Genomic DNA, 14,665 nt, shown 5'->3' on the forward strand with positions numbered 1-14,665 from the left:
TTGAGCTGTAAGCCAATGGCTAGATGAGGCTGGATTGAGAACTTGAGAAGCACCAGTAAAGCCATTTATTACACCGTGTTATTATTTTCCTGATTTGTTATCTCCTTCATTGTATTAACTCAAATTTTTAATTTCACTGAACTCAAATTTTAAATCAACCAGATTAGGCCTACTTACTTTTTTAAATTAATCCAACAATATTTTTTACAGTGCAGTTTTATCTGCTGCAAAAAGAAACACTTGCATTTGCCAAAGAAAATAAGGACTGAAGTGTGAAAGATTGGAGCTGTGTTTTGCAGTGCAACAAGTCCAAATTTACCAACCTAGCATTGGATGGTGTCAGTTAGGAGATGGCTGGATTGTTTTACTACCAAATGCAGCATGCCACCATTAAACATGGCAGGGTGAACATAATGGAATTGGGGACACATGTCTGCAGCAGGTGTTGGAAGGATCTAAAGAGTAGCCGGCACTTTGAAAATGGACCAATACTTGGGAATCCTGCTGAACACAATGTAGCCAAGTGGAGGATCTGTTTGGAGAGAAAATGTGTATTTTCCAACATGATAATAACAATCCCAAACATAGCACACATGCAACAAAGTTGTACATAATGAAAGTGATCATGCTCAGCATTTTGAAGTCTTCAAGTGGCCTTCTCAGTCCCCTGACTGACATTAAAGCCATTAAAAACCTTTGGGAAATTATAAACCTGGATTGTGATAAGTCATGCAGATCTTTAAATGAAGCTCAACTTTGGGAAGAACTAGGAAGATTGGAAAGAAGCACGACACATGCAAAGTTGCCCAGTCAATGCCCAGGAGAATTGCTGCTGTGATCGAAAAGATCGAAAACTCTATTATCTACTTTTATATGTTTATATAAACATATAAACACTTTTAACTATTTTTATTGTTTAATTGAACCTGAAGAGTCATTAAAAGCAAGTATTGTGCAAATATCCACTCCGGACATCATTACTTTTGGCCATTACTGTAAATGCTGTTACCTTTAAGTATCCCTTACCTTGTTTTTACTATTACAACAACACTAACTGTAATGTTGCTGTTTAATAAATGTACATTCATATCAAATAGGAGAAAGTATGCTTGAAGAACTTACTCAATTTTATTATTAAATTTTATTTTATTATTTTATAACTTTGGCAGTTGTACACAAAAGTTACAAGTACCATGGATGGTGTTACTATGGTTTTTCAGTTACAGATACGGCTACAGTTAAAATATGGTTACTATGAATTTTTTGTAGTAATCTTTGAGGTACTTGCTTGAAGATTAACATGAGCCACAAGAATGGCCAAAAACAGTAATAGAGCACAGTGATATGAAGGGTAAAGAATGCTAAATGTACCTGGTAAATTACCTGCAATCGTTTCCTTCTATAAATATAACCCTCTGAATATTTTAAGAAAATAAAAAATATCATCTTTAAGTAAGGCTGTAACACGGGTACAACATTTCACAAATACAGTAAGTGTCTAAGTGCATCTTTCTGTAAACATGGCACAGTATAATATTAATCTCATTATCAATACAAAATTTGTGCTACAAGAACATTCACGATAAAGGGTGATTCATGACAACACATATTTCATTATTTTTTCTCATCCTGCCCTTTCTTAGGTGGCTTTTCTTTCTCCTCAGTTCCTTCGCTTCCTGACCCATCCTTCACCATTGCTTTTGCAGTTTGCTTGCCTGTGGCCTTCAGTACACCCTTGATGCCCAGATTGTCCACATTAAATGCTGTGACACCTACATTGACAGCAGACTGGACTGCAGTGTCTGCGGCTTGTCCGGCCTCGTCTCCATACCTGATCAAAACATGGACGTATTCTGAGCTATATGACCTGACAGGAGTGTTTCTATGAGGTTTAAACATTGTCTGACTATTGATTCTAAAGAAAATTAAAAAAAAAAAAAAAAAAAATGTAAGCAGACAAAATGTTGCAATCACCTCAGTTTTAATTCACAAAGCACACTGACATACGGTTAATAGGAACAAGCACCTTCTCAGCAACCTCTGAATGGTCAATAACTCAAGAAAATAAGGCACTTTGGGTAGGTTAGAACTTGGCAGAGACAGTCAAAGAAAATGCAGTGTTTTTACCCGCCACCATTTATATTCAGCTAGGGGGGTCCAAGAGGTTTCCTAGACCCCTAAATCTGAAAAAGCAACATGAAATAGTAAATTAAACCATTTCCCAAAGCGGTGAAGTTTAAATAGGTATAAAGCAAAAAAACAGCAGTATCAGGCTATTGATTGGGGAAAAGAATAATAGAAAAGCAGAAGAGAAACCGTGAATCCTGAAGAACAACAAATCAAAAACACCTACTTGTGCCTCACAGTAGTCACCGTCTCTGAAGTTACACTTTTGCCAATAGTTTTTGCTGCCGTCTCCAGACTTGACCAGAGAGTTGATAAACCTGCAGTTTACAACACAATTCAAATGAAAATCTACAAATTTGATATACTAAATCAAACTACTATTCAGCAGGACGAAAGTAAAATGGCAAAAACCCTTTCAGGAGGACATTTAAATGATTTATTTGGTTACCTTGTATGCTGCTTCCTGCCACTAGCTTGGCTCCATCCATTTTGGAGCAGCCATCTTTGCTACTCTTGAGGGATTCTGGGACGAGTTTGCTACCGTGTTTTTTCACGTGTGGAGCAAGTTCTTTCCCAACTCGACCTGCTACAGCAGCGACACCATCCACTAGTGAATAAAACAAAATGTGTTATACATCTTACCGAACAGAATACATAAATATTTCAGCATATGATAAATCTAATTACACCATTGTTTTACCTAGAAACTGGCTGACTTTCACAGCACCCCCAGTGGCCTGCTTGGCTGCATTTAGGCCCTTGGTGACCTTGGGGCTGACCTCTGCTGGCGTCTCCTCTGGAGTGATGTTTTCTCGTAGTTTAGTTGCTCCTCTCTGGATGGCTTTACCGGTAGCTTCAGCTCCTCGCACAAGCCCCCGACCCAGCCAGGAGGACCCTGTGGAGAAAAAAAAAATCACAATACCTTCATTACTTTTTTTTTTTTTTTTTTAGAGTGTATTAGAGTGGCCTCTAGTGGCTCATTTTAAAACGTACCAATAAGGTGTTCAATGTGTGCATACTATTCCATCTTGGTAAAAGTGTGAAAATATAATATGATAAACAACTTTCAAGCAAAACAATTTCTACTTCAATAAAAGAAAAACACAATAGCTATCCAATGAGATATCTATCAACATTTCAAGTTTTGGTTACTTTGCTCTGATTTTAAAGTTCAGACCTGCTAGAATGCTCTGTGACATTTTTTCACTCCACACAGGAACAGTTTTCTCCTCCCCTCCTGGTGTTTCTGAAGGAGGAACCTTCTCACTCAGGTTTGAGTCTGTTCCTGTAGCACCACATTGTTCTTCATCTACCTTAAATAAAAAAGGCTTCAATTGAAACTTAAAGTATAACTTTTTCAACCAGCTTTGTATTGTTACAAATTTCACATAAACTGTGAAATTTGGAGGATAAAAAAGGTCCATTGTCCATTATCAATAGCGCAGCAATGCATGAAGCCTGGCTTACAGAGAAGTCACTTTCAAACCAAGTGCTTGTTGTTCATCAACGCAGCAAATTTGTGTGACCGGCTCAAACGCAATGAGAAAACTCTGCTGGGAAATTTTTCACCCTCACGCAATACTCCAGATCACATGCATTCCTATTGAATTGACTGGATTTTGAATTTGAAATTTTGCCAAACAATGTTAAAGGTACGGTAGGCAATTTCAGAGATGCTAGCAATAGCAAGCTAGCTTTGAAAGCATGAGATCCCACCCTCCCTTTAGAGCGTCTCCAACGCCTTCAAAACACATGAATGCAACACATTCAGCAGTCTTCAAAGCATTGTTCAGTATGAGGAGATCTATCAAATGATATGAATATTGTGTGAAACACCACATGATTACAGAAGTGTAAAACTCGCTAGTGCCACCTAGTGGCTGATTTCTTTCAAAATTCTTACAGACCATGGCTGCGTCCGAAAACCTAGGTAGCTGTCTTGCTGCCTCACTGTCTTATAAGAGAAGGACTTGTACGGCAGCGTTTGTTCATGAAGGTACCTCACGAAATTGATTTCGGACAGACTTCTGAGGCAGCGTAACAGTTTAATGATCTACAGCAATATAGCGCGAGCTTTGGTCAGAACTAAACAAATATTTAATTATTACATTAGTAATTTCTCAATAGAAATGATATCAAAATTGAAATATGTTGGTCAAAATCGTACATTTACACACAAACTGAGCAGCAAATGCAACTTTCGGACAGCATCTTTATTTTGCTAGCTCAACTGTCACAGAATGGAAAGCACAGGATTGTGGGATATCAAAGGCAGCTAAGGATACATCTATGCTTCCTTCAAAAATCGATCTGAGGAAGGTATCTCATGAGACAGGAAGTGAAGCTAACATTGGATTCAGACGTGCCTTGAAATGTGTCCTCAGAAGGCAGCATTATCCAGTTTTCAGACACAGCCCATGAGTCAAACATGGCCACCGAGTTTCGTTCCGATCAGCCTCCGTTAACCGAACATTTTGGCGCCCCCTAGCAACCGTGAATAGAAATATTTTTTGATAATTATTGATATTCAGACTCCACAGAACCGTTCTGCACTGGTTTGGTTCTGATTGGGCAAAAAACCTAGGACCAGTTTGCAAAAGTAGGTTTCCGACAAAATCCAAGATGGCGGAAAAAATTTCATGGTGGATATGAAATTGGAGATATACATTTTGTTCATCTTGAACCCCTAAATATAGCTGCAAGCAGCAATTAGTTGTACATAAATAGTTGACAGGCAGGTAGGACATCATATCATTGCATTTGGACTGAATGCAGTGATTGCACAAACACTTCCAAAAACTATATATGTACATGTTTTAATATTTAGACCACTTCTATTATTGATTGCTATCAGGATGTGAAGAGAGTTTCAACCAGAATAACAAAAAGTGTTTCTGCAAAAATTGCCTACCCTACCTTTAAATGTGACTGCACCATTATAATTTATACAAAACTAAATGCATTTACAAACAGCTATTAGAGTTCAATAAAACAATTTCAAGTTTTTTTCATCATAGCTTTTCTTCTTAAAATCAAAAGTGAGATTGATTACCTGGACCCTGAGCTGAGCCAACATTGACAGCTGTTCCTGGAACAGATCCCTGTCTGCAGCAGGCAGCTCTGAGGACAGCACAACCCCAACGTAGGACCCTGGCACTGCTGCTGTGGTGTCAGGAAATGTGAACACACCTTTGTTGCTAAGTAAGACTGGTGAGTCTGGGTACAGTGGGTAGATCCAATCACAAACCTGCAAGCACAATATTTAGAAACTCTTTTACTGAACATGATCTTTACTTATCTTTTAAACCAGACCATTTGAAATGGGGATTCAGGGACCCCCAGGAGCCTACAAGAACAGAATATATGAAAAAAAATTAAAACATGGTATTACTCATTGTCAATGTGATAATCATTCTGCCTTCTGAAATCATGGGATTTATCATGGTTTTATTGTATTGAGAGCCATAGTTAAGCAGTAAGAACTAAATACAAGCCCTGGGCGACAAAATGTTTGAAAACCCTGCTTTAAACTACAATAAAGATTCATTTTGTGTATTTGGAAGTCACTGCATTTGAGGGACAAGTGGGGTCAAATGAGCCTGGAATTTTATTGCATATTTTTGGCCGCTGTGTGACCATTCAGAAGGCCACCCTTTGTTCTGGACGCCTAAAGTGGGACAAAAGACCACTGTGGGACACATGCAGCAGTTATGTTAGAGCGTGGACTGCACGTGTCCTACATCAAGCCCCAGAGCAATGGGAGCACCGGACAGCTATCAGCCCTCAAACTGGAAATCTGCCAATCCTGCACAGAGCCGACAGTCAGCTATTCAATGAGATTTCTATTTGCTGAAACAGCGTGCAGACCGATTCTGTACAAAGAGCCCTGGCGTCATCTGTAACAAGACTGTTTCTAGCACTGCATAACCTAAACAGACCTAAAGCCTTTGACATAACTACCACAGAGTCCGGTTGGACTGGCTTTTGTGAATTTGAAAGAGGTGGAGCGGTAAAACCTACCTTTTGATGTCTGAAAGTGACACATTTCTAAACTGTGTCAGATTTGAGTAAAACTATGGAAACTATTGGAAGTAAAACTATCCTCAGTTTAAAAGTGGTCACAATTACTACATATCAAATGAGCCATACCAAATGAATCTCAGTCGTTTTCTTAATAAAAACACAAGGTTTCTACTTCTCTCTCTGCTTTCCCACACAAGAATGTGCTGTGCCTGTAATTGTATAACATGATGAGCATGACAGTAATCTCAGTTATTTTGCTGTCAGCCATGAACTGATGTTCAACGATAACCAAACCCTACATAAACGTAATTTAAAAACAAAACAAAACAAAAACAAACAAAAAAAAACCCAGTTTCATGTGATCATCACAAGACCTCTCTTCTGTGCAGGGTAAACCTATCTTGTGAAGGTGGTGAATAGTTTGTTAACAGCACAAATACAGGCTGTATAATGTGATGCTATTTGTTTCAAAAGATGAGATGATCATGAAAACTTAAAAATATGAATGAAAAAAATGAATACACAAAAAAATTCTTAATCAATATTTTTGTCTTGTTTGCCAGTAAAAATATCTTAAGTATCCATAAAAAAGTTTTTTTTTTTTTTGCATAAGATTACGTAAGACAAGTTTATAAATATGTGTTTCAAATAGCATTTTTCTTATTTTAAGAATAAATCAAACAGAATTCAAAGCATTTTATGCTTAAAACAAGAAAAACACAAGTCACAATTTAGTGTTATTTATATAATATTACAGTATTTATCAATAGTTTGAGTATTTTTATAAATATTTTTTAATATTCTTTCAGTTTTAATAATTTTAGTACTTCAACATTTATTTCATTTCTCAGTTTCTTTTAAGTTAGGTTTTTCATTTAATATTTACATTTTATTTTATTTCAACATTTTTTACTAATAGTTTTAGTTAACAATAACAACACAGCTGGGGAATAAGACAAAAATTATACAAATTATACACACAAATGAACATAGAAATATTATCCAAACACAAAATTTACCTGTAGGTATGCTGGGGCATATCCAGTACTGCTGTCAGAGCTGTATATGATTATTCGCAGGTACCCTGGATAAGAAGGGGCGCTGACATGACCCTCAGCAGACACAAAGAACATCTGCACCCCACTGGGCAAGAACATAATCTCCATGCCAACCTCTCTGAGATTGACTGGGGCAAATGCCTGACGCTGGTTTGGAGCAGCTTGAAATGGCCTTTTGCCTCCATGAGAGAGTGACAGATGCCCATCTGTTGGTTGTGGAGTATAGGCTGGTGGACACTCACTGGGTACAGTGAAGCCCACCATAGGGGAGGTAGGACGAGCAGGGGCCCCTCCTGAAGCTGAGAGATGTGTTCTGGTGTTAGATGCGGGCTGGGGGTCCAGGAGGACTGGAAGGGTCGGATAAAGGCGCTGACCCGGGGTCGCTGTGGACTCTAGCACCCCTAGACGAGAGGTGATAGTGCTTAGAGTCTCGTTCATTCTCAGCTGCGTATGTCGCGCGATCTCCCAGCGACGTCCGACGCAGCGCTCGCCCCGTGTGTTCACCTCCAGCCCTCTGAGAAGATGCCGCCTGCCCAGTCGGTACAGAAGAAGTGCTTGGTCCTTATTCCCCGCCTCATCATACTGAAGCCCTGTGTTCAGACACTCCAGAGCTTTCTGATAGTTCTCGTGAATGGTACGAATTTCAGCCGGATCTGATGACTCCATTCCAATGCCAGGACAGTTTGGAATGACTGTGCTATTGACTTTGCAGTTGAAAACTAAAAAGAGTACTAACTGTTAAAGTTACTACGAGAGACTTAGGAAAGGCGTGACAGCCGGACTGCTCGACCGTACGCTAATTATTTTTCCAAATGAAATGACTTCATCTTGCACTTTGTCACCAAGCAGGTTCGACCAGATTACGGGAAAACCATAAAACAAAGTTTTATGGTCACTAGCGCTCCAAGTCGCGTAAAAAACGAATGTTTTTGTGTAATACAGTGACTTTCAGAGGGTCGACCTAAGAACCCCAGGGGCGCAACATGATGTTCGTCTCGAGCCATACCCACAGATATTTTAGCATTGTAAAGTTAAGCACGTCATAAGATAAATGTGACATTTAAATCTATGAAAGTGACAGGCAGTGGTGGTTCAGACAGCTTAACTGCAATGAGCTTAAAATGTGCTCGACCATTGTTATTGTGACCACCTGTAAATGCGGTTTCGCGCGCGAAAAAAAACCCCAAACAAAACCCTGATCACCACGGATAAATGAGACGTGATTCATACAGTAAGCGCTAGAGGTCGTCGTTCACCATAAAACCAAATTAGTTTTCTGCATGGAAATAAAATCACAGCTAATGACTATTTTACATATATTTATGACTAAAATCATTTTCCAAAATTAGGTTTCTACATCTGACCTTTGACCTAGTCCTATTAGGGTAAATTATTTTTGGAAAATTGAAACTTCACACACATCCAAATGCATTTTCCCTATTTGAAAAGTAGTGAAAGTGTCTTAAGGTGATGATACACAAGGCAACTTTTTGAGCAATTTTGCTGAGCGGTGTTGCTTGGGCACTTTCCTATTTAGAATGGGCAACAAATTTCTGGATATTTTAGATCGAAATTTGTTGGCTTTTCTCAATGGGAAAGCACCCAAGCAACACCGCTCAGCAACATTGCTCAAGAAGTTGCCCCATGTATCAAAAAAAACATTAAAAAGCTTTATTAACATTCCATTTCATCTTGTGCAAGTTTGTGAAAATGTCAATAAAAAAAAAGACACAAATTCAGATGCAACATCAATGCCTGGAAAGTAGTGAAACCATGTCTTAATGTTTAAAAAAAAAATGGATTTCCAAATCAATGATTGTAGCACAAGTTTAAATCATCAAGACTCATCTTTTTCAGTGTAGCCCACACTTTCCACGGGTAACTCGATTTTGACCTGTTCAGTCATTTTTGGAGCATCCCTGATTGTCAGTGAAGTGAGACCAATAGGCAGTGGCATCTTTCCTGATTTTTGGTTGTAGTGTGGATCACATCTTCCAAACTGGCATAGGATAATGTACCAAAATGCCTGACTTCAACAATCTGTGATGATATATTTCATCTCTGCACTCACCCTCACTGCTTCAATCCTCCTTGATCCTCAATTCCTTTCTGACTGTGGCCTGATTTTCTGATGCACTGCAGTCACTATCATCAATACTTTCTGGAAAAGGCACAGCTTTTCCTTTCAGTCTCCCATAAAACTTACTAACATCAGCCTAAAACACACGCAAAGAGACTATTAGAACACCTACCAGTTCTGTACAATAGTGCCAGCTACACAGAAAATATGTATCCCCTATACACTGTAAACCCTAATGCTCCTCTGAGTACAACAAACTTAAATTAGTTCTATCAACCAAGCATTTAGCACTTTTCTCAAGTTCACAGAAATGATATATTTTAAGTAAACTGAACTATTTCATTGTTTTGAATTTAGACAAACTTATGTTTTACTGAAGCTGGGCTGGGATTTCCATTTCCCAGCATGCTTGGCCCATGGCACTCAAAAGGGAGTGTAAACACTAAAAGGTTGTGCAAGATAAATGTGGTGGGAAATTTAGTGATGTTTTATGCTAATTTAGAAGAGTCTGTTAATGTGGGTTTTTGGAGGGTTATGTTGACAAATGAGGTATGCAGTATGGTTTGAGTGAATGTAAAATGCTTTACATTGCTGTACTCCTTCAGAAAGTGCCATACCATGTTATACCCAAATGAGCATTTCTGAATTGGCTTGTTATAGCAAGCCAAGTTCACACTAATAAGTCTTTACATTGGTTACATGATTACTAACATTTCAGGTTAAGAGCAATTAAGACATATGAGAACAAAATGAAAGGATATTTAAGTGGAGCCTTGACAGCAAAAACCTGAAGTTAAATTTGGGTTGAATGCATTTTAAATGCAACTTGGTCTAACTTAACCCTCTATGGGACTCTGCCATTTTAAGCATACACTGAACAGACTACATGGAAGCACCACTGCAACTTGTTTTCGTTTATTGAAATACAGTATTGAGTACATGATATTGTACAGTATACAAGTAAACACATGGTATACCAATAAAGAGACCCTAAGGGATGAAAACTAGACAAAGTGGTACAAAACCATTTGCTCATCTCAAATCTTTACAGAGATCGGAGCATAGTCTTCAGACCAACATCACGTTGGATTTACAGAGAAACAAGTCACACAATTTTATTGATTACATTATAGTATAAAGCAACCTATGATAAAAATCACGTTTTAAAAAGTTTAAAAGCCACATTTAAAAATCAAATTCATTCAATATTTACAATAGACTTAAGCGCTGCAGTTCATTTGTTGGCCAAGGAATTCATGTGGTCACCAAATCATCAAGGGAGAGGCAGAGACTCCACGGGTTCAATCAGGGATGCACCACAATATCTGGAAGACAGGACTCGTCATTAGGACTATGACAAAAACCAGGACCACCATGTTACAAATGCCCACTCACTTTGAGCTCTTGTACTTCTCTTGGATAGCCTGTTGGGGGCGACTTGCTGCCCCTAGATGAAGCTTATGAAGCTCCTTCAGACATGGGCTGATCACTGCCAGTGAGTAACCAGTGAAGGCATACAGGTTCTCAGGCTGTCAGAAACAAGACACCCATTTTATTTGATTGCACACTGAGAAAGTATTCGGGGATTTATACAATTACAAACCCTGTCTATAGTGGTTTAAGCATGAAGACTCCTAATTGGCTTGTTGGAACACCACAAGTTAAAGGCTAGACTCACCCACAGAGCCCCATTTAGAGTGTAGTTGGCCAGACAATATGCAGCTGCAGCAGTCTTGGAAGGTAGATACTGCACAAAGGGATCCACTTCAAGCAGGCTCAACTCTGAAAGATACTATGGAGCAGGGAGAAAAGAAATCAATACCCAATTTAGGAAGAAATAAAAAAAAAAAAAAAAAAAAAAAAAAAAAAAGATACAAAATCACCCCCCTTCCCTCCTCACCAAAGCAAGGTTCACGGTCCTGGCACAGATCTGCTCCTCCAAAGTGTACTGCATCAAAAACTGGTGAACTGTGGGTGCGGTCATGTCAAAAGCAAGCACTCGGAGCAGGTGCTGCTCCATCCGAAGCAGCTGTTTCTTTGTGTAGGTGTCATCCGTGATGTACACAAACTCGTCCACTTCCGGAGGATACACCTCCTCGTATTTCCTAATCGGAAACAGGCCATGCGGTTACGTCACTAGGTAACACTTAGAGATAATAGCTCATCACAACTTACGCAGCCAGGAGTACAGCAGCTGTTCCTACAAGCTGCAATTTCCCTCTCAGGACAGACATGCACGAAAGGAAGCGGTCCAGGTAATTAACAGCCAGATAGAGAGTCTCCGAGCACAGCTTGTATTCCTCGCCAACTTCAACCAACCAGTCGACGAGGATGATTCTCATACAGTTGGTTATGTCAGGCTGCTTTCTCATATAGCCGGGCTTCGGCCTGTATTTAACCTGAGAAACCGTGCATTACAGAGTGCTACGCAAACAACCAGATTAAAGTAAATATACCTACTTCGCATTCACGCAGGTATCTGTGGATGTCCTCAGCATATTCTGAGACACACAAGACATCCTCGGAGGACGCGGCCTCCTCCTCTGACAGTGAACACATAGAAGCGTCCATGCAAGACCCTAAATATTTGAGAAATATAGTTTTAGGCCATATATCCATAAGGATTTGCATTGGAAGTGACAAGAAACATCCCTTAGGTTCAGTGATCTTATAAATATGACATACAAAAAGGTCATAGTTGTGACTGCAACACTTAAAGGATTAGTTGACTTTCAAATTAAATTTCCTGATAACTTACATTAATTTTAACGTTCCAGGATCTCCACATAGCGGACTTCAATGGCCTACAAAAGGTTCACGTTCTACACGATCTAGAGAAACCACTCATTTTCTACAAAAAAAGAAAAAAAGGAAAAAAACATTTTAAGCTATAAGTGCTCATCCTGAACTAGCTCTATTAGAATTCCAACAGTGTAGACACTTCTAAGTGTATTACTGCAAAGTTTGAACTAATTGTTATACACTTGCACTAGCATATTGTATATGACAATTTAGTTCTAACTTAACCTGTAGAGGGCAGTAACACTTAGCAGTGTCTACACTGCTGGAATTCTAATAGAGCTAGTTCAAGATGAGCATTTATGGTTAAAACGTATACAAATTTAGCTTCAGTTTCAGAAAATGAGTGATGGCTTCTCTAGATAAGACCCTTATTTCTCATCTGGGATCGTGTAGAACGATTTGAAGCTACAACGAAACCAATTTTGACCTTCAACCTGTTTGGAGGCCATTGAAATCGACTGAGAATTCTGGAGTGTTTATCAAAAACCTTAGTTTTTCAATGAAGTGACATGGACATCTTGGATGACATGGGGGTGGGTAAATTATCAGGAAAATTTTAATTTGAAAGTGAACCAATCCTTTAAACACCAAGTAACAATTCACAGCATTAAAGTAACTGATTCTATGTTAAGACTAAGCGTTACATTTATACCGTTTCATAATATATTTACGCACTGTCATCTTGCAGCATACCTGAGCCAAGATCTTGGACAGCATCATCTACTAGGAGAAGCTCTGAAGGCAGCAAGAATGAGGTTGATTGTTTAGCTGACTGCACCACGACTGACTCAATCACGTGATCACCAAGCGTAGCACTGTTTGTGCTGACGTCACGAGTAGATGCATCATGAAAAGCTGGCTCATATTTGGATGAAACCTTAAAAGACAAACAACGTCACTTTCTTGTGCTTTTGCAGTAAGAACGCAAATCCTTGTCACTAACCTGACCAGATACTCGATTATGCTGATCGTTCTCCGTCAAAACACCGAGCACAACCCTTTGGCCGGGCTTGTGAGCACGCAGGCCATCCGCTCTTCCCAGGCCCATGATATTTTCCTGACGACCGGAAAGAGGAGCGAAGCCACGGGAAGCCATCTTTATCTCTTCTGAAAAGAGTCCATTCAGCATCACTACAAATTATAAACAACTATTTAAATTAATGACATTAAAAACTAAATAATTCATAACAAACCTTTTGCCAAGTCAAACTCTTAAAGAAATTATAAACTCTCAGAGAGTAGATCAAAGTGCGTTGACAGCGACTGTCTCTAACCCCTTTATATGTGCATGTCGATATTCATAACCTATCGACATGTGGCTAGTTAAATCATTTGGTTTAATTGCTGCTTTCCCCAGGTGTTGCAAATAAAAGATAATTGAACTCGCATCTTCTTAAGGATTCGTCACATGGCGGCGTAACCATGGAAACTGAGTACATGTTTCTTGGCCTTTCAGCGACAGTATTGATAATAAGTGGCTGACAAACAACATGAACATTTTCGACGTAAACTTATATACGGGTGTTTTGAACTGTTGGTATAATGACATTTTAGATGAACTCTTCTAAATCACATTTTTACTAGTTATGAACATTTCCATAACATGAAAAATAATGTTTGATAACTTTATGTTGTGGTCATGTTGTCTTGCTAAGGCTCTAGTATTTTATGCTATCTAAAAAATGTCACACTCTTTTGCATAATTTGATGAAATTATGCAAATAAATTATGTTTGATTGGAAATTTTGCAATATAAAATATTGTATTCAATTCTGATAGCTTATTTAGGGCCTAACTTGATTTGTTTTTCTTCACACGCTACATTTCATCTAAATCTTTTTTTTTTTCACTCTTTGTTTAGTTTGAATTTTCAGTTTAAAGGCACAGTATTTAAGATGTTTGTATTAAAATATCCAAAAACCACTACAACAATGTTATATGTTTTGTTGACTTGTGTACTTACATTACCCCAAATGTATCCAAAAATGTTTAAATCCAGAAAAATAAGCAATTTTAACCAGGACAGGAGTGTCTGTGCAACGCCTATCAATGACATCATATCCTTGATTTCTGGTTTTATTTTGTAGAAACCATGGAAACACCAAAGATGCTTTAATATATTATGCGTTTCTTTTCCACCAGCTGTAGACGTGAAGACAACACCTCCCATGATTCCGTGAAATCATCAAGCTACACCTTTAGAATAAGCGACCTCTAGTGGCGAAAAATTACATATTGTGCCTTTAAGAATGAAAGTTTTGCTCTAAGATAACAGTTAAACAAAATCTATGTTCTACTTAAAGTAGCAAAAAAAAGGGATGAAATTTACCAGGAAAATAGAAACAAAAAGTAGAAACCTTTTAATTTTTAATACAAATCAACACCTGTGACATAAAAGTGGCAAAACTTGAAGAAACATTCATTTATTAGGTGTGTATTGTAGGTGCTGTAGCTTTTTCACTATATTTAATCTCCCTTTAGCTTTTTTTGCAGTCCCCTTAATGGTCCTGCAGTGTAACAAATGGGTTTTTATTAGTGCTGTCAAATCGATTAATTGCGATCAATCGCATCTAAC

At 38.4% G+C, this 14,665-nt stretch overlaps 2 protein-coding genes across 3 annotated transcripts; both read right to left on the reverse strand.

Annotated features, from left to right (window-relative positions):
* Positions 1 to 1,122: 1,122 nt before the first annotated feature.
* On the reverse strand, positions 1,123 to 8,425 carry sparta (spartin a). Of its 2 annotated transcripts, none has more exons than XM_048181594.1 (7): positions 7,170 to 8,425; positions 5,180 to 5,374; positions 3,305 to 3,440; positions 2,828 to 3,022; positions 2,576 to 2,734; positions 2,354 to 2,444; positions 1,123 to 1,831 (listed from the first exon to the last, which is right to left on the reverse strand). In XM_048181594.1, exons 1-7 carry the CDS (start codon positions 7,872 to 7,874, stop codon positions 1,615 to 1,617), a joined length of 1,698 nt encoding a protein of 565 aa, XP_048037551.1. In that variant the 5' UTR covers positions 7,875 to 8,425; the 3' UTR covers positions 1,123 to 1,614. The 2 variants fall into 2 exon arrangements, with proteins under 2 accessions (XP_048037551.1, XP_048037552.1); XM_048181595.1 differs by lacking the exon at positions 1,123 to 1,831 and adding an exon at positions 1,963 to 2,183 and having other exon boundaries at positions 7,170 to 8,424.
* A 1,762-nt stretch (positions 8,426 to 10,187) lies between these two features.
* Positions 10,188 to 13,443, reverse strand: ccna1 (cyclin A1). Its single transcript, XM_048181622.1, has 9 exons — positions 13,284 to 13,443; positions 13,034 to 13,197; positions 12,784 to 12,967; positions 11,749 to 11,867; positions 11,464 to 11,687; positions 11,189 to 11,393; positions 10,967 to 11,080; positions 10,684 to 10,817; positions 10,188 to 10,613 (listed from the first exon to the last, which is right to left on the reverse strand). Exons 2-9 carry the CDS (start codon positions 13,184 to 13,186, stop codon positions 10,562 to 10,564), a joined length of 1,185 nt encoding a protein of 394 aa, XP_048037579.1. The 5' UTR covers positions 13,187 to 13,197; positions 13,284 to 13,443; the 3' UTR covers positions 10,188 to 10,561.
* Positions 13,444 to 14,665: the final 1,222 nt, after the last annotated feature.

This window comes from Megalobrama amblycephala, linkage group LG2, assembly GCF_018812025.1.
Source record: "Megalobrama amblycephala isolate DHTTF-2021 linkage group LG2, ASM1881202v1, whole genome shotgun sequence".
NCBI lineage: Eukaryota > Metazoa > Chordata > Actinopteri > Cypriniformes > Xenocyprididae > Megalobrama > Megalobrama amblycephala.

What these genes read in the sequence shown, in the direction of transcription:
- sparta (XM_048181594.1), bottom strand. Translation starts at nt 7,874, where the DNA reads ATGGAGTCATCAGATCCGGCTGAAATTCGTACCATTCACGAGAACTAT. An exon ending in TGGCTCAGCTCAGGGTCCAG is followed by an intron (nt 3,441 to 5,179) that starts GTAATCAATCTC and finishes TTTTTATTTAAG; the next exon opens with GTAGATGAAGAACAATGTGG. An exon ending in GAAAGTCAGCCAGTTTCTAG is followed by an intron (nt 2,735 to 2,827) that starts GTAAAACAATGG and finishes TTTATTCACTAG; the next exon opens with TGGATGGTGTCGCTGCTGTA.
- ccna1 (XM_048181622.1), bottom strand. Translation starts at nt 13,186, where the DNA reads ATGGCTTCCCGTGGCTTCGCTCCTCTTTCCGGTCGTCAGGAAAATATC. An exon ending in GGACCGTGAACCTTGCTTTG is followed by an intron (nt 11,081 to 11,188) that starts GTGAGGAGGGAA and finishes CCTGCTCCATAG; the next exon opens with TATCTTTCAGAGTTGAGCCT. An exon ending in GAGAAGTACAAGAGCTCAAA is followed by an intron (nt 10,614 to 10,683) that starts GTGAGTGGGCAT and finishes CCTGTCTTCCAG; the next exon opens with ATATTGTGGTGCATCCCTGA.